General features: G+C 30.6%; 1 protein-coding gene across 1 annotated transcript in view; it reads left to right on the plus strand.

Moving 5' to 3' along the window:
• LOC145330712 (uncharacterized) overlaps positions 1–24,199 on the plus strand; it is a 158,936-nt gene that overhangs the window by 96,865 nt on the left and 37,872 nt on the right. Inside the window, exons 6-9 of the mRNA XM_080175377.1 lie at positions 2,033–2,136; positions 2,944–3,196; positions 6,851–7,263; positions 14,207–14,359. Of these exons, the coding sequence (XP_080031503.1) occupies positions 2,033–2,136; positions 2,944–3,196; positions 6,851–7,263; positions 14,207–14,359 (923 nt within the window). The remainder of the gene's footprint in view (positions 1–2,032; positions 2,137–2,943; positions 3,197–6,850; positions 7,264–14,206; positions 14,360–24,199) is intronic.

The following is a 24,199-nucleotide window of genomic DNA, read 5'->3' on the forward strand; positions in this document are numbered from 1 at the left end:
TAGGAATCATAAAGTACTGTCGAAATAAAAGTAAAGTGTCCTTTCGCTAAGGCCAGAATATTTTTACACAATTTTGACATTTTTGTTTATGATAATACTTAAGCGTGTCTCTGATTATGCATACTTTTCAAATTAACTTTTTATTTACGCTTGTCTCACTATTTCCATATTCGTACGTACATGACAGACTGACGGACATACACACATACAGTGTAAAATTTATAGAGTTTTTTTACACTAAAAGTTTATCCTACATAGCTTAAAATATCTACTCCTCTATATCTATTTTCCAAAAGAAGGTTTTAAACTGTTTTGACAAAATCTTTCCTAAAACAATTTATTATCCATTCCTGAAATCTTAATGTCCATATGTTTTCCATGGTATGACAGGGGTTTGTTTTCTTATCAAGTCTATATGTAATTCTTATTAAACCTTTGACCAACAAAATTACTGCAAACTTTAAGCTAGACCAATACTATTACTTTGATGTTATTTTTAATTTGAAAAATTTTTAGAACGAATCTTAAGACTTTATATTTTACACCCTTTTTCTTGGTGGTGTATGTTCACACATATTGTTCTTACAATATTACACAATAGCATCCAGTCAAAGAGGAAGGGAAGGACAGAAAAACGGTGTAAAACCATCTCAAGACACATGTGAGGTTTAGTCGCTTTAAAAATCTTAAGCTATAAACAAAATTTGTTTTGAATTAAGCATTTAAGTAAAATAGTTTATTTTTCTTTAACAGATTTGATTTATTTTTATTCATAATTTATCAATAAAATGAAATTAAGTGTATTTTTTATGTCTACATCTGCAAGGGTTAAGAAACACATACAAATATACATACATTCTTTTTCACTGTCTGTCCAGAATTTTCAGGATACACAGATTGACAAGAAAATTAATTTAAACTTACCCCTCATTAGACAATATTTCTTTCAAGCTTCATATGATTGGATAAAGATTGTTTCATCTTTCCTGAACTTTTGGTTAAAAATACAATGTGTGTTAATCAAAGAAAAAAATATTGCTAGAAAAGGTCTTTGTGTTATCTCCTTATAAATGCACTAACAGCTTCGCCCCCAACCTTTAGACAACATGTAAAAAGCATTAACCAACATATGACCCTTTCTCTAAATCATTATTTCTGATATATTTTGCCTCAAACATAAACTTTGATACTTTTTCTTTTATATACATAAACAATCGTAACCAATGTTATTCTATGATTGTATTCTATTGTATATGTCCATATTTTAAGTTTAACAAATATGCTAATTTTGAAGGATAGTCAAAAAGAAACTTTGGTTTCCCCTTTCTTTAACATAAAGTGTTTATACAATAATACACTACAAATTATACTAATGGAGCAAAAACGATTGGATTTTAAGTTCACAACACTTTTACATTGGAATGATTTTATAGCCATAAGTTTTGCCTTTTTTAAAATTCTTTACACTTCTTATTAGTCTTATAATTAACATTTATAAAAAAGATTCAAAATATCTTTTTGATAAAAATCAATATGTTTTGTGAAAACCCCACCTTTTTATGCTTTTATACTTTATGTAAGGTCGCTTGGTGTGAAAATGTCTTTTAAGGACTTTGAATTTTAATTTTGCGGGGCTTTTTTACGACTTGTTTTTTGCTCAGTATGAGGCTGCATGCGTGGCTATTATACACGTTTTTTTCGTCTGTTGTGTTTGAAATCAAGTTTATTTTTTGCTTTTGTAGTATACTTTTTCTAAAATGCTCCTGATTTCAGTGTACTAAATAGTGTTCTTAAATAAATTTTAACAACTTTTGTTGCAAAGAAGGGCATAATCTGTCATTGAAATAATTGTCCTTGTTATTTTATCTTTGAAGTCAAGTGTTAGGTAATGGTCAAAAGTGTCCTGTTTTACAAAAAAAACATTTAAATATGTAGAAATTTAACTGAATACTTATTAATTTTTAAAAATCTTTCTTGTTTGGGCATTGTTATTTTGTGTATTTATAGCATATTTATTGATATATTTTTTCAGGCAAACCAAAGCCCCCACCCCCACCACGTAGCAAGTCCCTAGAGGTGTTGGAGAAGTCAGATTCTGGAGATCTGGAGTATCCTGCAAGCGGACATCCTTTCCAGGTACACATTTTATACACTCTTTGTATCCAAACAGTAACTGGACAAAGTGTCTCAAAATCAGCCATGTGACGTCATAAAAATGGGGGAGATTAGAGGAGAAGTGGGAAAGAAAACACATAAAAAAGAGATGGACAATCCCTCATTTTTATGACGTCACATGGCTGATTTTTTAGATACTTTGTCCAGTTACATTCAAACACAAATCTCTTTAACTTTCTGACTTGTTGGTATACTAATCTCTGCATAAGATTACAAATATGTCTAAATATGTAAACTCATCTCCATAATTGGTATACCTATTAAGAGATATAAGTTTTCCGGAATTGTAATGTAGGGAGTAGATTTGAAATCTGCATCAAATTTTAAGGATTTTTTTATAAAATTCGTTTTTTGTATAATTCTTTATCTAAAAGCGGAAATACAAATTAAGTTAATTAATTTTGGCATCTGTGATTGGTGGATTTAAAAAATCTGCGCTCTGATTGGATGTCGCACATCATTCAACCAATTAGAGCGCAGGTAGTTTAAAATCCACCTATCCTATTGGTCAAAATTAATTAACTTAAAATGTATTTTCGCGTTTAGATAAAGAATTTTACAAAAAACGAATTTTATAAAAAAATCCTTAAAATTTGATGCAGATTTCAAATCTACTCCCTACATTAAAATTCCGGAAAACTTATATCTCTTAATACCTATCTCTTCGATATATTTTGTTTCCTTCTCAATAGGCAATACGTTATAGCTTACAAACTTTTTTCTGCTAATAAAAGAAAAGATTAGGTGACATTTTTGTTAAATTTTCAGGTGACCTTAGACACCGGCAGCCTGGACAACCTTCTGGACAGCAGCTGCGACACCACCCCCCGCATACACACCATACATCACTCCGAGGAGGGGCTGGTCACCCCCCGCTATACCACTAGTGACACTTACAGTGATAATACCAGTGTTAGAACTACTAATACAACTCGGAGTAATGGATTACGAGAGGTGCCCCTAGCTCCCCCTCCTCCACCTTCGGTCACTCAGAGCCTTAATAATCATTTTATGCTTACAGGTCCGTTGATAGATAGAAAAATATTTGATTGACCATTAGAAAGATATATAGTAAGAAAATTCGATAACAAATGAATAAAGAGACAGACAGAATTCAGACCTTATAATAGTAAATGGATAGATAGTAAGAAAGATAGTTAAATAGTCAATTAGATTTTTATTATCATATAATGTTGTATAATTATTATTGAGTAGCTGCGCTCTTAGTAAGAACAACATGCTTTAATATAAATTTTATGTCAATAAGCCAATGAAAGCGAAATTAATTGTTTCAATAAAGAAATTTCGGATATGATCGTCACGGTACATTTGTAACAAGAGACCTTTAATTAACACGTATGATAGAGATACTTGGAGAGGGAAATGGATGATAAATTAATCTTCCTCTGTTCTGTGTAAAAATGCTATTTGTGGGCTCTTAATTGGGGGACAGATATTGTTGAAGAATTAACCATTTTTTCGGTTAAGGAGGGGGTTGTATTTAGAAAAGATTTCTTGAATTTTGATTTAAATAGAACATTTTTGGGGGAATGGGGGTTGAAACTTTAGAAAAGAGCCAAAATGCGTTACATAATATTTCCTGAAAAACAAAGTCCATTCGGTCCGGCGGTGGTGAGCGAGATTTTCAGCTTTATCCGGACTCGCGGACGGACAGATAGACCTATCTATAATACAAAGTAGCTTGATGTCTGTCCGTCCGTCTGTCCGTCCGTCTGAAGCTTAAGATCTCGGTAACCACTGAACCGATCGGATTCTACTCTTCAGGGTATATACCTATTGGTCCTGTGGTGGTTTTAAGCTATTTTCTTGGGGGGTGGGACACCCCCAACCCCCCAAAAAACAAAAAAATCCCCCCCTATTTTTATTTTTTTTGTGGAAGATTTCCTTGGTCCTTTATGTTTTGTAGAAGATTTCGATTTCCTTGGTCCTTTAACGAATTTCGCCTTAATTTTTTTTATCACCTCTTGGGGCAAAGCCCCTAGAGGCTAGGGACGAATCCGCTAGTAAGTTAAAAAGATGGAATCGTTGTACTTTATATCATAGATTTATTTTCGGCTTAAAACGTTACACCTGCAGTAAAAAATAATTTTTATTTGTAATACAAATCTCTAAACCACTGTTAATGAAATTAAGTTTTATTTATATAAAGTATTTGATAATTATAGTTAGCACTTGATTAATGTTAATTCAGATATAATTACACGGGGTAATTTCATAACTAACTATCTCCCTATCTATCTATCTATATAATTACGAGGTTAATTTGATAGCAAATGAGGTGTTGGATATCATAGAGTTTTCTATCTATCTACTTGCGGCTTTCTATCTACCTACTTAACCATTTGCTACTTTTCTCTTTCCTTATTTATTTATGTCACTTTCATTTTCTTATGAATTTTACTTTCATCCCTTCTGAATGTTGTAGTAATTTTAGTAATTTTTTTTCTTGTATTCATTCGAATCCGGTGGATAGGAACCGGTTCTAATCCATACGAAAAAACTATGTCTAGCATCGTATTATATCCAGCTTTCTACAAATATAAAAATGTACAATCATAAGATAAAAACCAGTTTTTTTAGCCCGTGCCTTCGGCACCTCGGAGCTAAAAAAACTGGTTTTAATCTTATAATTGTACATTTTATATCCGCGGAAAGCCGTTTATAATACGATGCGAGAAATAACTATTCTCGTTTTCACTCGCAGGGACGGTTTAAAACCATTTTGGGGGTTGGCACCTCCATCATGATAAATTGCCCGTGAAAAAAATACCCACTCCAATTTTTTTCTTTGCATTAAAAAATTTAAAATGGAAAGTGGAACGGCGTTTTAGACCCCTTTGTTCAAGTGCCTTAGATTCCTCTAGGGGCGTAGCCGCTAGTGCCTATATATTGAATTACTTAAAAAGTATTTCAAAATGAATAAACTATAACATAATCAAATCAATAGGATAATAATGCAAATATTATGTAGCATTATGCCAATCTAAAAAGATTTAGAATAAAACAAGACCAATAATGTTCATAGCTATAAAAATGTTGCATATAAAATTCTGAAGCGACATCATAACATGAAACTTAAAACTGAAGGCCTTTTGTCTTGTTTTTTTTTTGCATGGATTATGTGGGATATAGAGTACCTGCGCTACTATTCTGTATGTGCGTTATGTCAATCATATCAAATAGGATTAGGATTATGAATGAACAACTTTATTGCAAAATGTAAACACATTCAAATTTGCAAACTTTATAAATAGAAAATTAGCATGATTTAAAAAAAATTATGTATATTTACACTAATATATCTACTCTACACCTAATGGTTAAAATTAAGATTTCATAATCCTGATTCATTGTTAACTATTAGATATAATTACCACTACCTATTTTTGCTAAGATGCAATAATGTCTGTTTTGCAAAAACATACATAAGAATTTATTTGCCTATTTGCAATTTTTAAACAATATGACAGATATTTGTAAACATTAAATCCTTCCTTATGTTTGATTTGTCCATTAATATCCTAAGAACAGTTAAACTTCTCTGATAATATAAGTACACACAGAAACACATTTAAATTCAAAAAGCGAAGGAAATAAAAGCAGTGGCTCATTAATACAGCAAATAGTAGTAAAGTGTTCTATTAAGATATCGCTGACCACTGAACCTTTTAATTCTTCTTCCTTAGAGAAGCTTCAAAATCTTCCCAGAATGGTTCTATTCTATTTATCTACCCTTTAGCTAAAAAGTCTCTTGATGCTACTAATATTTCATAATTTGACATGATAAATTATATAACAACCTTTTTCTAGAAGTCCTGTACATTATGATTAGTTGCGTCTCTTTGGTCAAAGGTAATGAGGTTACTATATATAATATTGCCTTTATTGTATAAACACTGTAAATATTTGCAGGAAGTAGGGAATATCTTTCGGGGAAGAGTTACCTGTTTTTTAGGCGGGAAAAAGGGTAATATTCACTCTAAAAAATATTGATAAAATCCAGTATTAAATGTTCTTTGTTGAAACAAATTAAAGCATGCCATATTTAAAAACGATACAAAAAAGCCGTTTATTAATGATCATTTCTAAAAATTCCCAATTAATTTTAAACAAAAAATTTAAAATGAGAAAATTTTTATAGTGTATTACATATCTATGTAGGTATAAAAAAAAGAGCATGATAGTGTTAAAGGTACAAAGATGAAAGGGAGGGGGAAATGGAATTGAAAAATATAGGGCAAAAAATCAAAAGGAACTCAATAAAATATTTGAATATGTTTTTATAATACGAACAAATTAATCATATCATAATACGGTTATTTTTACATTTGACAGGCCTTTTATTTTTACCCTTATTCAATAGTTATCATATTTGTGACTAATGTAATTAAATTCGTGGATTTTGCTGTTTTTTTTCGAATATTTTTTTTCTATATTGTGGAGCCATTCAAAATAAAATATATGTAACTGTTTATTAAACGCGATGATGTAATGTTGTATTTTGTCAAGTAGAATGTATAATTTTTATTGCCATTGGCTTCACCCCTAGCTTGTTTTCTTCTCTAAGGAAAATAGATAGATAGATCAAAATAGATGCAAAGTAGAAAAAATAGATATTTGCTGAATAAAGAATATTAAAATATTTTTATTTCAGGTAAAAACCCGTCCAATGTGGAGGATGCAGCCGCCAGCCCATTCTCCAACGTGTCCCACTCCAGCAGTATTGCTCAGTTTATCAACAAGACCTTGGCTACAAACGCCGCCTTTGCAAACGCCACCAGCACAGCCGTTTCAATACCCACATCCGTTGCCGCAATAGATGCAGCAAACAATGCGGCGTTGATAGCAGCGGCTGCCGCGGCGGCGGCGAATTCAGCGGCTGCAGCCGCCAACTTCCACCATCAAAAGTCAAACTCGACGTCGGGCAGCTTATCCTCGGAGCCGATGTCGGAGTGTAGTTCAAGTTTGGTCCGCTATCCTGTGAATGGCGCTAGTAATGGCGGTAACGGCAGCGAGGCAGACTCGGAGCGTGACTCGGTATCGCCGCAACGCGGCGTTTGTGAAGAGGTGAGACTTTGATTTAACAAAAAATGGTATTTTGCTTTTTAGTGTGTATGTGTATAACAATTTCATAATCTAAAAAAGATATATTCTGTCTTATTTTACTACAAGTTATAAAACACAAAATTATTTTATATTGATACTAGGTTAATGTTAACGAAGGAGATAATCTATAATAACATATGCAATGTACATATAAATAAAAGGAACGTATAACAACCTAAATTGAATAGTTTTTTTTTATGCAAAGTTAACTAGTAAAACATCAAACATCAACTTTATATGCAATTTAATGTTAATCCAAATAGGAATTTGAACTAGGATGACAATATTCATTGATAAGCCAGCTTGTACATCATTTTTATGCCGAAAAGTATATAACAATGAACGATGATTTGATTTACAACAAAATTAGATTATTTCTGGAAACTTTCGAACACCGTTATATTGTTCTACCCAACCAAAAATTAATTAAGGTTCCCAAAGTTGTTATGCTATCTATTGTGAGAACGTGTTTATAAAACGGTTGGGACCTGTAAAATTTTTCGCCTGTTGACCATCTACATCACATTTCTTTTTATTTAATGGTATGTACTGAGTTGCTACGCTGATTAAAGTCCTTGAAATGTTTAAGCTTGTTAATAAAGATGAAACTTGTATTAATAAACATTCACATATGTATATGTACAAGGTTTATATAAGGCTATGCTAAAAATAATAGAGATAAAAATATTAGACAGTAATTTCAAACTTTAATTAGTAAATGGAATGTTTTAAAATTTGGTTTCTTTTTGACACAGTGACATATACTTTTTTTTTGTTTCAATTGTCATAATTTTATACTATTTTTTTAATAAGTAATAGTTATTTATCGCATCGTTTTACAGAAAGCTTTCCGCGGATATTAAAACGAAAAATTATATGATTCAACCAGTTTTGTTAGCCTTGAAGGGCCAAAGGCCCGGCCCTTATCATTTTAGATTTTATTTTGATATTCGTGGAAAATTTCCGTAATACGATGCTACACAGGGTTTAATCATGATATGGCTGGGAACCGGTTCTTATCCAGCGGATATTAATAGGTTTCGAAGTCATACTGGAAAATTTATTCTAAGATTTGAATTATATTATTCTAGATCTGCTACTTTATGACTACACAGTAATAATTGCAAGTATGATGTACATTGTACAGACTGGTGCTTACACACACATTTTATGAATTAGTAGTTGTTTATAGTATATCTAATGTAAAGCTTTTATCTATATACTCTACATTTGTTTGTAGGTCTTTAACATATGATATTTCTTTAAAACCCGCGGGAAAAATGTTGATTTTAGCAAAGCTTACCTTAATTTTAGTATACGGTCCATCTCGAAGTATGAACCATAGTTTAATGAATATCCATTTTTAAAATCTTATAACGTGAAACCTAGTTACCCTTTTTACAATTTTTTTAGTAGGAGGTAAGATTTGGCTATTTATCAATATGTGATATTGTCTGTATTGTAAAACACTAAAATGTCTATTATAAACAAGGAAGAGCCATGCGATTGAGGTTCCTTTTTTGAACATCCCATTCTAAGATTATCACTTCATGTTTCTACAAACATGTACGGTATATTAAAGTGTAGCTACGATGTACTGAATTTTAGTTTCCGAAAGTGTACCTAGCTTCCGCGTCCTATCTCAAAATTTACTACTAGATAAAAAAAGCTTCCACAAAAAATCAAAATTTTAAAAATTGAAATTTTGAATGTATAATGTATAAATCGTTTATACATTAATCGCTTTTCTCGTATTCATTCGAATCCGGTGGATAGGAACCGGTTCTCATCCATACGAAAAAACTATGTCTAGCATCGTATTATATTCAGCTTTCTACGAATATAAAAACATACAATCATAAGATTAAAACCAGCATTTGTAGTCCGTGCTTTCGGCACCTTCGGCCTAAAATAATGGTTTTAATCTTATAATTGTATATTCTATATCCGCGGAAAGTCGTTTATAATACGATGAAAGAAATAACTATTCCCTTTGACCGGAGTAGCTAAAAATAGCGTTTGCAATAATTGGGTTATCTGCTTTACAACTTTGGAAATTAGGGAAGAAATAGGCAATTCATTTTCAGCACATCGTAGCTACTCTACTTTTTTGATTGGTTGGTAGATGAAAGTAAACAGTGGCGGGCACAGGAATTTTCCATGTTGAATCCTTCTACACCTAACTCCTGCACGGCTTTATACCCAAAAAATTATGAACAAACCTTAGCTCTAGAAAAAGATTGAACAAGAAAGTACAATTTTGCCATAAATACTTTCTAGTAAAATACTTATGTGAGAATCGTTTGTTGATATTATGTATTCGTCATGTTAACTTATTCATAGAACTACATAAAAGACTTTTTTCAGTATGTTTCTACAAAACAGATGATACAGTACTACTACACTACATTTTTTTCAAAGATAAATTACTAATAAATTCAGTTTTTGTCTGAGAATATGTCAATGGTCGATGAATTGCATTAATTCCTCAATTATGGTAAACAATTTAATACATGTAGATTTAAATTATTGGTGATAAAGTATGGACACTGTTAGTTTATACAATCAAATCAATATTTGATGATAAAAGTTTTTTTTAAAAGTCAATAAATAGCAGTCCAATGCCCCCTCACTTCTTGATAATTATATTAATTTCTGAAATTTGTTTTGTTTTTGTAATAGAAAAGCTTGGGCAATCTTCTTTTTAGAAAAAATCTTACATTTTTTTGTCATTCTGATTCTTTAGAAAACCTAAATTGAAGGCTCTTTTGCCAATTACTGTAAGATTTGCTAGGGATTTATCTCTGGTATTTTGAAAAACAAAAAAAAATAAACAAATTACGTCATACTGGCCTATCAATCGTCAATTAAAATGTATACTGGCCTGACATTGGTAATATAATCTGTGTATTGGCCTATCATTGATCATTTGTATTGAATTACGTCATTTGTAACTATAAGAGCTTCTTTACTATTTAATTTTTATCTGTTCTGTTCTACCAATTTACAGTCCACTATATCCCAATTCTTTATTGCTCAGTTGAGAGGTTATACACATTTCTCTTTTATTGAATAAATAATTTTAACTTTAACAGACGAAAATGAACTATATGAAAAATGAAATGAAAAAAGAAACCTTTTGTATGTTTGCTATTTTAAGTTTGAGATATCCAATATCAAAAATTAATTATTCTTTTAAGAAGGGTAGAGCATGTTCATCGTCCTTCTTTCTGAAGGTCTGGTTCATATCATTAGTTATTATTCACACTCTTTTTATATGAAAATTAGTGCTAGGGACCTTCAAATTATTTGCACATTGATAGGGTTGTTCAAAACGTAATGAAAAATGAAAATCTAGACGTTGTTCTACTTTGTATTATAGATTTACGCAATTTTGCCGCAAATTTATGTACATTTTCGTTTAGACTTAGAAATTAAAGTTCTGCCACTCTGCAAGAGTTATTGTTAATTTGTCCTTCCTTCTGATTTTGGAGCTTCGCTTTTATGGATGTTATCATCCTTATTTTAGCAATGTTGACATACCAAAGACGAGCAAATAAAATAGTAGCTACGCTATTATTTTTTTTTAAATGCAATTTTCTCTTATAAATAACATCATTTTAACGCTATGCTATCATTAATAAAAATTTCGAAAGATTAATTGATGGAAAAAACAAGGATAATATTATTTACAATTACCAAAGCATCTAAGATTCTTAGCCTTTACTGAGTCCTTACAACAAATTGGAATGATGTCCGTCTGTCTGTTCATCTGTCTGCCTGAAGCTCAAAATCTCAGCAATTGCTGTACTGATCGTCGCTTTACCTGTTGGTCCTGTGATATTTTTGGGATTAATCGATTAATCTTTGAGTTCTTAATTAAACTTACCTAAACCATCTAATTGTATAATTTAAGCGTCCAACACCTTGTTGGTATTATCTAGAGTCAACTAAGTGATTTATAGAGTAGCTTTACATCATAAACTTATGGAAAGAGTTATGAACTAGGGACATGCAGATTTGATTTTTAAAATAATTAAATAAAACCATCACATTTTGACTTTATTTGGATGTACTTCGACTAAAGGAGGGAGGGGAAATTGGACAGAATAATTTAATGGTGCCCAAAGAATTATATTCATTTTCACCCTTATTTGACCTTAAAACTTTGAAGGCTTTTTATTGAATCCTGATTAGTTTGTACAAATTAGCAGTGTACAAGCTTTTCCACAAATAATCTTAAACTCTATTAGTCAATGGCAGTAGGTTTTCTGAAGCTATGTTCAATAAAGTTTGAGTACATTTTAGCAAAAGTTCTGTATGGTAATATAGCATCATTATAATATTCATTAATATTCAAATTTTTACATTATAATCTCACTTTCTCTCTTTTTTTCATCTGTTTTATCCTTAATTGTACACTTTTCTTTTTTTGATCTATATATTTTTATGAATTAAATATCTTTTTTTATTCTTTCTCCTTTCAGTCTTACTTTTTTTCTGAAAGAGGGGCTTCACCCAATGTGGGGGTAAGGGTAAACAAAGCTGGAATACATAATCAAAATTTTACATTTAAAAAAGCATTGTCATAAATTATGTCATAAATTGTTTATGTATTTTCCAAGAAAATAGGCTAGAACCTTTGTATGACCTGTAGGTATATTCCCTAAAAAGCCTAAACACTAGTTCAGCGGTAAGTGAGATCTTAAGCTTCATTTGGACTGGCAGACATTTTTCTACTTTGTATTATAGATTAGCCAACAAAATCTATGTTTATACAATATCTAGATTATTACTTATAAATAACAGCTAATATTTACAACATTTCATATAACATCTCTTGATAGTAGCATAGTTACTCCTTGGGGATGTCTAAAACATCATTATACATTATAGATTGTTTAGATTGTTTTTGCTGCATTAAGAAACATTCTATACATTTTATACAATGTTGTTCTATATGAACACTACATTGAATTAATTAGTCTACTTAAATTAATGATACAGCTTGATACCAAACTCGTACAGCTTTGTTTTACATCAGATACAAATAAGTGAAATTTAGAAAGACATTGAAAAGATAGAAAGATAGACCAAAAATTTGCCAGAAAAAAAAGAAGGATACACCAATATAGTAGGGAGTTATAGAAAGACAGAGAGGCAGACAGAGAGAAAGAGAGAGAAAAGGAGATACAGAGATATATATAGAGATATATAAAGAGATAGATACAGAGAGACAGACAGAGAATGACAGAGACGGAAAGACAGTGACAGAATGACAGAGACGGAAAGACAGTGACAGAAAGACAGAGACAGAAAGACAGAGATAGAAAGACAGAGACAGAAAGTCAGAGACAGAAAGACAGAGACAAAAAGTTAGAGACAGAGAAAGAAAGACAGAGCCAGAGAAAGAAAGACAGAAAGACAGAGACAGAAGACAGATACAGAAAGACAGAGACAGAAATACAGAGACAGACAGATTGAAATAAAGAAAGATTTGATGAGAAAGATTCATAGATAAAGATATATTGGGGTAAAGAGAGATTGAGAGAAAGGAAGAATTAGAAAGAAATAAAGAAAGAGAAAAAGATGGATATCAATTATAGGATAGAAGAACTGTAAGAATAAAGAAATATTTGAAAAATAGAAATGAATGAAAAAAAAACAGATTTTTGAGAAAGATAGACAGAGAGACACATATATAAAAGTCCTTGTCCTTTTCTATCTTATCTTCCCAACCCCTTTTTACCATTTTTGACCCTGAATCTTGAATCAAGTCGTTCTAAAAACGGCACAGTAAAGTCAAACATTTTAACAGACAAAAATTCACTGTTTTGCTATATTATGAAAATTTCTAGAACCTGCATTACATGTGACCCTTTATAGTTTTATTTATCCTGCGATTTTACAAAAACAAAACAATTTCTTTAATCATTTAAGGCGTATTTGGCACTTTGTCCATTGCGAATTTAGTCTTAAAATGACCTAATAAATTCTTATTATTTGGGCACATTCTAAGCCCCCGTGAGATAAGGTTAAAGAAAACACTTTCAGAACTACTTTTAACTCATTCAGAAGTATTTATGTTTATACAATACTGTTTATATTACACATTAGCAAAGTTATGGTTTAGCTCAGGGATCTCTACATGGATAAGACAATGGCCGATAAATTTGTGTCCATCCCAAATGATTATCCCTTCTGTAGATTAGTGATTGATACGTTTCGACACACAACCTAATAAACCATTAAATCAAAATTCAATTAAGGTCCCTAGAGTTGTTGAGCCAACAAATACGAAAACTTTTGGGACTAGTGTAATTAACAGTCCCATGTCCCCTCTCTCCCTTTTATTAGTTTAGCTAATAATAAAGAATTTAACCAGCATCTAGTTTTTCTAAACAAACAATTAGTGATTTTAAAAAGTTGTCATTATAAGGTTTTGGGTTTTTTACTATAACACTACTTAGATAAACATCTTGAATTTACTACTGCTACATTTGTATAGTTGTTTTTAAAGATCAAGTAAGGTAAAACATGAAAAATAATACTGGATAGGGAACCAGTATAGGAATTGTTTTATAAGTTGGATGTTTGAAATCAAGTTATGACATTTTTGCTTTGGTTTCCTCTTTCATAAAGTTATTTTATGTTTCAACAGTCTTAACATCAGTCTTTATGGCAAAAATGATATGTATAATAGATACTATTGTATGATGTAAATATCTCATAAATGGCTAGTTTTTAGGTTATAGCTTTACACGGAAGTAGCATAAATGTCACAGGATAGCCTATTCTTTTGGGTTATGCTAAGTGTGGTCTAAGAAGTGTATACCCTAGGTAGTATAATTTTTTAAAAACGCTTGATATTATTTCTTTTTAAATATTTTTTTTTTTTTTTCAGAAACTTCAAGACAACGATTCTCCGGTAGTGGCCTCGAACCGCCGTCGCCTAAGCGTTAGAAGAGGGCGAAGTATTGTGCACAAAAACTTGGAGGATAATTATGGAGCAGTTATCAGTGCTAACCATGAGGCTCTGGCTCAAATACTGGAACAGGTAGTTTGTTGTTTATTAGTAGGGTAGCTACTTTTCTTTGTCATAACAACTGAATATCAGCTCTGTAACTCAATTGGTCCGTTTGTCTATGATTTTTTGTGCTTCGCTACTTATGAATGTTGTCATCCTTGTTTACAAATCTTATCTATATTTGCTATCTAACCATATCTGTCTATCTTAAGGTCAATATATCAGCTAAATGTCTATTTATCTGTATAAATATATTTGATTGTTTATCCATCTATTACTACCTTAAGAAATCAGAGGTGGATCTTTAAAGAAATTAGGATCGCTGAATCTGCTATGGTAGCCAGATCACCAAAATTGTTTTATAAAATTGCTTGAAAATAATATAAAAAATCTGCAAAAAAAAATAAATCTTATATTTATAACCCTTCTATGAGTTTAGAACACTTCTGTTTAAATTTATAGAAAAATTTGTTCAAAATAAAATTTTGTGATATGGCTACAATAGCCGATTCAGCAATGCTTGATTTTTTAAGAACCCACCTCAGCTTTCAACAGTAGAGTGACATTAATAGGACAACAAGACATTTACAAATCAGTTGAAACAAATCACTCTCCATAGTAGCGTGGCTACTAACAAACAATTTATTGGTACAAATGTTAAAAGAACGTTTATTAAATAAACCAGTTGGCAATTTATATATCAAATTGTAAAATTTCCATAATTTTTATATAAATGAAATTTCTGATGCTTTGTTTATTGTGGAAATCACTGCCCTTGTTATTGTCTTAAAGATGATTCTTTTGAAAAGTACACTTTCTTAAGGTTTCTTCTTGACTTTATGCTCTATTTTTTTTAACAAGGATAAGGAATTAAAAATTTATTCTTCATAATTAATAATCTTTTTTATCAATTTACAAAAATCTAATTGTATTTTGTTTTTGCAAATATTTAGCATACCTCACCCGGATATAAACCGACTTTAACGTGAGGGACAATTGACCTTTTTGAGGGTAATTTAGGTTAGGTTAAATTAAGCCCTCAAAAAATGCTCAATAAAGGAAGCTATTTCTTTCATGTTCTTAGTATCTGACGAGCTATGTATAAGAGCAGCATAGTTAAGTTATTTAAAGACATTGATAAAGATTAAGAGTTTAGATTTTCTATATAATTTTAGTTTAAAGATCAGAAAGTGTAAAATAAAAAAAACACTCGTAGATTGACCAGGTTATTCTTTATCATGTTAAAAAATTGCGCAAATGCCAAATATACCTTTACACAAAACTTTGACTAGCGATTAATCTGATATGCTTTATATTTCGCGTAAAAATGAGCATAATTTTGGTACATTTTTGGGTTGAAATCATGCATATTTTCATGCATATGCTTTTCATATGCGCATAACATGAAATACATACTCAAAACTTTAATAAAAACTTTCAATACTGAAATTTTTAAGAATTTAAAAAGATATATAAAGAAGTAAAGTTTTGACTTGTCCGTTAAGATCTCGCAAACCACTGAACCGATTGATTTTTTCAATAAGGGAAGCTTTACTTAGATCCTGTGTTGTTTGTAGGGTATTTGAATTTTGTGCTTTTATTAGTTTTAGGCTATTTTCATGCCCTCCCTCCCAGAGATTCTATAGGCACATTCGCAAGTGAAGATCAAAAAGTAAAAAAAAGAAAACTGCAATCTTCAAACTACATTCAAATTACAGTAGATTAAAATCCCTAGAAACATATCCCTGCTTTTGCATAAATGGCCCGAAGCACGGCCATAAAATTTGTTAATAAGGTCATCACAGCTATTAAGATATGGGTTTCTATATAAAAACTTTCCTTGCATTAAAGGGGTTTTACTTTCTCATAAAATGATAATTAAATAGCATAGAAAAAGGATAAAAATTTCATAGTAGTTTTGAGTTAAATAAAAAATAATTGCGTCTTATAATTACGAAAATTGTCAATAGATAGATTTGGAGAGAGATATGGAGAAGAGATAGTAAAAGAGAATTGCAGAAGGACAAACAAACAAATAAACTAAAATAATATTTTTTGGCTAATCTTATTACACTCTTTTCCCTGAATATGTTCATATAAAAAGTACCTTTATTAAAGGGTTATACTACTGATTTTATGATACTCGCTTTCTCCCCTATTTTTATCAGCAAAGCTTCTTCATAGCATGACAGATATCAAATAGACCGAGAGTGTACAAAAAATTTAAAAGTACACGGGCCATAAAACCATAAAATACAACTTCTAAAATTTCAATTAATATTTTGCTTAAGATTATTTTTGCACTTTTATAATGTGTACATTATATGTACTGTACAAAAACGGACCCCTGTTAACCCCTCCATTGCATTTTAGGATTTTAAGGTATCCTCGGTATCCTTTTTAAATATAATTAGGTTCCAACTGGCTCTTAGTATTTCTTACTAATATATAACTATTTCAATGTGTATCAGATATTCAGCTTAAAGTTATTAAAAACATAATAACAATACTACAATGCTGGCTAATGAATTTAAGCAAATTTAGATTTAATTGCCTAAAAAATGCTTTCAAAAGTACACAAAAAATTCTAAATAGGTCCATAAATGAATTTTTAAATATAAGAGTGTTAATTTGAACCTGCAAATTTTATATTTTAGTTTCAAAAAGTAAGGGGTGTTAAAAAAACAATCGCTTCGCTTTTTTCAATATAAACATTACAGTTTTGGTCTAAAACAAATAAAAAATAATTCAAGTCATGCTTAATTTAAGAAAACAATATTGAATTTGGAAACTGGCTCTTAGTATTTCTTACTAATATATAACTATTTCAATGTGTATCAGATATTCAGCTTAAAGTTATTAAAAACATAATAACAATACTACAATGCTGGCTAATGAATTTAAGCAAATTTAGATTTAATTGCCTAAAAAATGCTTTCAAAAGTACACAAAAAATTCTAAATAGGTCCATAAATGAATTTTTAAATATAAGAGTGTTAATTTGAACCTGCAAATTTTATATTTTAGTTTCAAAAAGTAAGGGGTGTTAAAAAAACAATCGCTTCACTTTTTTCAATATAAACATTACAGTTTTGGTCTAAAACAAATAAAAAATAATTCAAGTCATGCTTAATTTAAGAAAACAATATTGAATTTGGAATCTTCTCACTTCTCCAGAGCGCTACAGCTTAAGACCTAGCCCTTGCAAAGAAATTTGTCCTACGCCGAAAGTACATATTTTATTATAAATTAAGAAAAATTTGTCATTTTTTCAAAAGAACAAACCATCTTAAGTACTTTATATCTTGTAGATAGACCCCATATTGTTTTAAGTTTTTGATGGTGCATGTATAGACACCTTAACCAGGTTTCTTACACAATCCTAGCCAATTTAATAAAAAAGAAAGACCTGGCAAACATTAAGAATCAAAATTGGACAAAGCCGTCATGTCTCAATGTTTGATGGGTCTGTCTTTTTGATGCCAAATTGGATTGAGTTAGAAATCTGGTCAAGGTGTCTATAGAAAGGTCTTTACATGCTCCATCAAAAACTAAGATCATTATATGGTCTATCTCCAAGATTTTAAGTACTTAGATTGGTTTAAATTGTGACCGATTGTTTTTTTTAACCCCCCCCCCCCCCTATATATTTTATGTTTTAAGACTTAGAAAGTTATTTCTTTTTTCTAAATGGGTAAAAACCTAATTTAGTTTAAATGTTTAAAGAAATTAATTTTATTAATGAGTAACATTGTCTTAGTACGAAGGTTGAAATTTATAATATTAGTATGAAGGTTTAAATGAAATCCTAAAGTGCATGAGTTCTAGCTTTTTACAGCATTTTAATGTACTTAAGAAATAAACTGTTATTATATGGTATTAAATAACTACAAAAATCATCTAAAATTTATTTTACAGCAAGAAAAGACTTTCATGTCAAATAATTACACAGTTATTCTAGCCTACCTAAATATTAAATAAATTTGCTATTTAAAGTTACATTTAGCATTACGTATCCCAATGTTACCCCAACCAAGTTTAAAGCCAAAACTATTTTTGCATCCAAAAGTCATACATAGTGTCCCTTCAAAAACGTTAAATCTTGACAAAACTGCTAAAATCAAAAGCATTATATTGAAATAATGGACTATATAACATTTTAATGATCAAAGGTATGTATTATTGACATTTGATATTAAGGCTAAGATATCTGATATGACACTATGAATAAATCTTTTTAAAATTTTATTCTATAATTTGGTTTATGCTATTTTGAATTTTTATGTATATATATTTTTGACTGTATTGCATAAGCACCTCCATACAGATTTAAAATTTTGATAAATTAAGGTTGGTAATTAAGATTTAGGCGCGGCATACACACACACAGTTGACAATTAAATGCATAATTGCAAATTTTCTGATTGTCACGCAAACTTCCATAAATGCATCTACTTGACCTTGTTTTTTTATTAGCGAAGCTACTCAATATTTCGGTCTGTCAGATTATCTGTAATGGTGCTTTAAATGCGGTTCTCCCTAATGAACTACCCTCTCTGAATTATTTCAAAGGTGGTTTAATTGAAGCCTATTTTTCTAACTACAGTAACCCCCTCCCCCTCAACTTTAAAATTTTAGGAGGCCATATTAGCCAAAATGTTTAATTTTGTATTGCTGGAACCTATTAGTTCATTACAGACGGAAGGACTGACAGACACATAACTTACAGAGTAGCTTCACTACTTTAAAAATAGTAAAATTTGACAATTCTATGTCTGAAGAATTTTGGCTGTGCGAAACTTTTTTGCCGGTATGTTGACCTTGGGTGCGAAATTTTAGCAACTTCCCCCAAATTGCAAGTTTCTAAATAAACTCGTACCCCCCTTCCCAATTACTTTAGAATTTATTATTAAAACTTCTCTACATTTAAGGTTAGATGAAAATTAAGTTTTGAAGCAAAATATGGTTTTTAGTGTTCTTCAAATAAATAAGGGGATTTTACCCAAAATATTCATATGCTAGAGACCTAAAATATACATTTGTATTAGGTATTTTCAACATACAGCCAAATTTTGCTTAGATTATCCAAAATTGAAGTAAAGTATACAAATCTAAAACTATTTCATAGATCTTTTTCTGATTTACTTTCTTTTATCTTTTCAATAAATAGAATAAAACATATTTCTTCAGCGTATTCTCTGTATAGTATAAACATAAGAAATAACCAACCCTTCATTTTAAAATTTTAAAAGCAACTCCCTTTTCTCTTATCTATCTATTTATTTTTCTACCCTTGGCAGGGGACATTGGGCTGTTTATTTCACTGGTCCCCAAAGTTCTATGATCACGTTTTTTTATTCGTTGTAGGGACTTTTATTTTAATATTTATTGGTTGATTCATCAAGATGAGTATCTAAACTTTTCAACCAAAAATTGTAATCCACGGAAGGGGCAATTTTGTGTATCATCATTGGGTGCGTACATCAATTTATTGGCCATTGTATTATCCCTTATGCCTTATCACTCTATCTCTTTACTTTCTCCCTACCCTATCTATTTTTAGAGTTAGGATTATACAATAAAGACAACATTAACTTAAGTTTTAGCTAATGATTAGCTGATTTAGGTGTTTAATATTTTTAGAGGGCTATGATTTTGAACAAAGCGAAAGTGTGTTAAAAACTAAATACAAACATAGCATGATAAAGATAAATCAATATTTCTATTACTGTTGCCTTTTTCTAATAAATTCTTTACATTGTATGAACACCCCTTAAAAAAGCAACCCTCTGGTTATTGTGCAAAAAATGGGTAGCAGTCAAAATTTCTTTCTGCACGTGTAGGTGTGTTTGTGTATGTTTCTGTGTTTGTTTGAGTGTGTGTGTGTGTGTGCTTTTTTTAAAGTGTTGGTCCAACCAAAACCAACGTGCATGCACAGAGCAGGATGAAGTATTCTTAAAACAGTACAAAATGAAAAAGTACAGAAAAAAACACTTTAAATGCAATAAATAAAAACCATGCGCACCTACAAGGACGTCCAAGCTTTTTGTTTTAATGTGGGTAAAATAAGGGGATTAAAAGATGTGAGAGAAATAATAAGTCTATAATGTGTCCCCCTTGGACGTCTATGTGCACCTGCCAGCTTAATTCTGTTGAATTTTGCATCTTTGTTTAGCTTGTTCTAGAATATTTGTTTTTATTAATTCTTGTCTGTGTCCTAACACAACAATTTTATGAATGAACTTGTTTCTTGTCCTTTAAATTTCTGGGACTATTTTTTGTTTAGTTTTCCTATTGAGATTTAAATAGGAATATGATTTGTATTTTTAGTAGAAAAGCTGCTCTATGATTTGGTTATATCCACCCGTCAAGTACAAGGGTGTAAGAAGGTGACTCACCCCCTTCCCTAAAAATAAAAAATCATTTTCAAAGCCCTTACTTTTTAAAATCAGATAAATATTTGCATTCCACTCCCAAAATGTGGATTTTACCCTAATCCAAAACAATTTGGACGTGTAATTTTACCCTTTCCTAAATTAAAAAGCTTGGATGTCTTTCTCAATAGTCTATATATTGTGCATGAATTATAATCTACCCTAGAAGGCCCAAACTTAATAATGGTAACTTTACTTTGGTAATATTTTAAAACAAACGTTTAGAGAGAAAAAAGGTTCTAATTATGTTTTCATGTTTCTTAAATCGTTGTTTGTTCTGTTTATTTTGCCAAGGTTGTTGTTAAAAAAGAACATTTTTAAGTTTCTTTTTTTGTCATTTTTCTTCGTGTTACTTTGTATAGTGTTTTTACGATACAACACAAAATCTATAAAAAAAACACTCTTTTACTTTAATCTGTTATGTTTACATGTTCTTTTTTGTAAAATTTATTTAACCATTCAACCTCTAATCTGATTGAGTTCTCTTTTTTATTGAAGCTTCACATAGGTCCAAGTGTTGTTATTGTCTATTTTATTTTTAAATCAAAGTCATGAGACGGTGTTAAGCTACTTTGCTGCACCCTTCGAATAGAGAGTGTAAAAAAAAGGGTGAACCCCTAATCAATATTAAAGCAAGGCTCAAACTTATGCTAATATATTTTCGTCTGTATGTTAGGACATTGTGCGTACTTTTGCGTGCTCTTTTTTGCATTTCTTTATATGAATATGTTTTACACCTAATATGTATATTAGACTGTTTCAAAAATCGTATTTAAAAGATTATTTTTTTTCAGCAGGGATAATCATGTCCAAAATTAGCCCAGTGCGCACTTAAACCTAAACCTTATTCACTGGTTCAACAACTATGTTTTAACTAACCACTAATTGTAACCTACAGTAAGAGTAATTTTGTGTATTATCATTGGATATGTCCATTCATTTAACAATAGATGTAATTTATCCAATTCTAAAAAAAACTGCTTTTTGAAACATCCTAATATGCAAAATTTTGGCCCAGTCTTACGTGCATGTGGTTTTGTTATTTCTTCACCGTGAAATATTTGTTTTTGCCTGGTTGTTTGTGTCTTCAAATATAAAAAATTATCAGGAATAAAAAAGATATTTATTTTGTTTTTAAAAAAATTCTTTGTTTTTTAAATCATTGTTCTTGTTGAAATCTTTAAGATCTAAGAACAATTCAAAATTTCTGATTAAAAATCCATTTAAAAAAGCAAACAAATTATTTGAGTTTTTTATTCTGTTTTGAAGCAAAATAAATGTTTTATACAAAATGTTATTTAAAGAAGCGTGCTAAGATATTTTACATTAAGCCTTTAAGGGGTCGAATGAAGGGCAAGTACCTTCAACTTCTTATTTTATGTTGGTGTTGACATCTTTCCCCCCTCCCCAAATCACACGCCCCTATTTCTGAAAAAAACTAACACTATATAAAGCATATGAATGTAGGTTGTCGGCCTTGATTTACAACTATTTTGGCCAATTGTACTTCGAGAAATCTTATTGCAATTTTCAGTGGTAGCACATTGCAGCAAATATTTTCTTTAAATTTCTGCCATTATGTTCAATCTAGCCTAGCAGGGTGTAATATTAAAATGTGTGGAGTTAGAAAATAGAATAGTGTGTTTTTATTTTGAGATATACTTAAGGGTAGAAAGATGCATGTCTATAATTCCTTATGTCACGTTTGCGATTTTATGCGAACGTTTTGCAATTTAGTTTGGGCGTGAACCCAAATTCGCGGGTCTGATTAGCCGCCATAAATCTTGTCCGCAGGTCTAATACAGGTCGTGCGGATTTGCGCACATACGGATTATCTTATTAAGTAACGAGGCTACGCTAGAATACACATTTTCCCTCATAAAAATTCGGGAAATAATGTTTTTTATTTGATATCATATAGATATGTAGAAATTAAATATCAAAGAATGTTTTTTGCTGTTATAATTTCAACCTAAGGTGTATTCCGTGGTATTTCGTTACTATGTCAGCCATTATCACCTAGGTTCTTACTCAAATAGTTGATATGATAACATTAGAATACCAGCATGTTCTTAATAAGTCAACGATAATCAATTTTCAATTGGATTTAAAAGTTAAAACGCCAACAAATAAAAATTATTATCAAAGATATTGAAAAACTTATTCTTGTTTTATTGAATGTACACGAAATTTAATTGACATGACTTTATTATTACAGACAATATTCAGTGTGGGGGATTCTAAGCTTTATATAACACTCTATTTTTCCCCTTAATTTTATTCTTTAAACAATTTTCTCGTTATAAAACTATTAAAAGAGAGATGTTGGTTATTAAATTCTAAAATTACCATAATTCCGACCTTTCATTCGACAAATCAGAATTTTTCAACAGGGCCTTTTCATCCATACAAAACTGCTAATTTATTAAATTTTTAGCAGCTGAATTCATCATTGTTATTATCAACAGCCGCATGCCCAATTTAGGGACGTTTCGCAGCTGCGAATAAGTCAAATTGACACATCTGCACTCCAGTTCAGTTCGACAGTCCTAGAATTCCGGCCATAGCAGCCTTATATTTATACAATTGAAAGCCATTTTTTAAATATACTGCAGCCGTTTATAAACTGTTCACAAACTATTCGACTTTAAAAATCTTATTTTTAAAAATAATTGCTGTTTTTAATATATTTTAATATATAAATCTAAATATTATCAAAATATGATTTTGCTAATGTATCCTAATTGTCTCAATTGTTAAAACAACTGAATGTATCTAAAATTAGCCTCGGGATGGCCCATAGAAATTTATAAGAATAAGTATTCAGAAAAACAAAACCAACTATCCTTTTTCGCGTGTTGAATTTATCAATGATGAACTCTATTGCCCTTATCATATCAAATTAAGACTAGAAGATTTTGGTTTTTAGTAGTTCTAACAGTGTGTCGATTATAAGCCATAAATAAATCACTTTCTTTAATATCATTTTGTGGACAAAAAACAATGACATTGGTTCTAAGTGCACATCTAATAGTTTGAAAGGTTAGCAAGTATTGCTAAATAACAAAATCCTACCTCTTTTATGTAGCTGTGGAACTTTTGAACATAATTGTCCTTGTTTCCGAATGCTTATCCCACAACTGAGCTATAAGGGGATAAAGACTTAAAAAGACGCCGCGCTGCTTAACTTAACATTTTTCGTGATTGAAGCTGAAAATTTGCTCAATAAGAAACATACAAGGATAAGTTTACTTAAACGTAGCTAGCCAGGAGGGAAGGGACATTGGGCTGTAAATCATAATGATTTCTCATGCACTGGGTATCTTAATTGGTTGGTTCAATTAATTTTGTTCAAACCTATCAACCAACTGTTTTAATCTACAAAAGGGTTAGGCATAAAAAATGGGGATGTACATCAATTCATCGTCCATTGTTA

The sequence above is a fragment of the Acartia tonsa genome, chromosome 10 (assembly GCF_053477335.1).
Source record: "Acartia tonsa isolate MP-2025a chromosome 10, ASM5347733v1, whole genome shotgun sequence".
NCBI lineage: Eukaryota > Metazoa > Arthropoda > Copepoda > Calanoida > Acartiidae > Acartia > Acartia tonsa.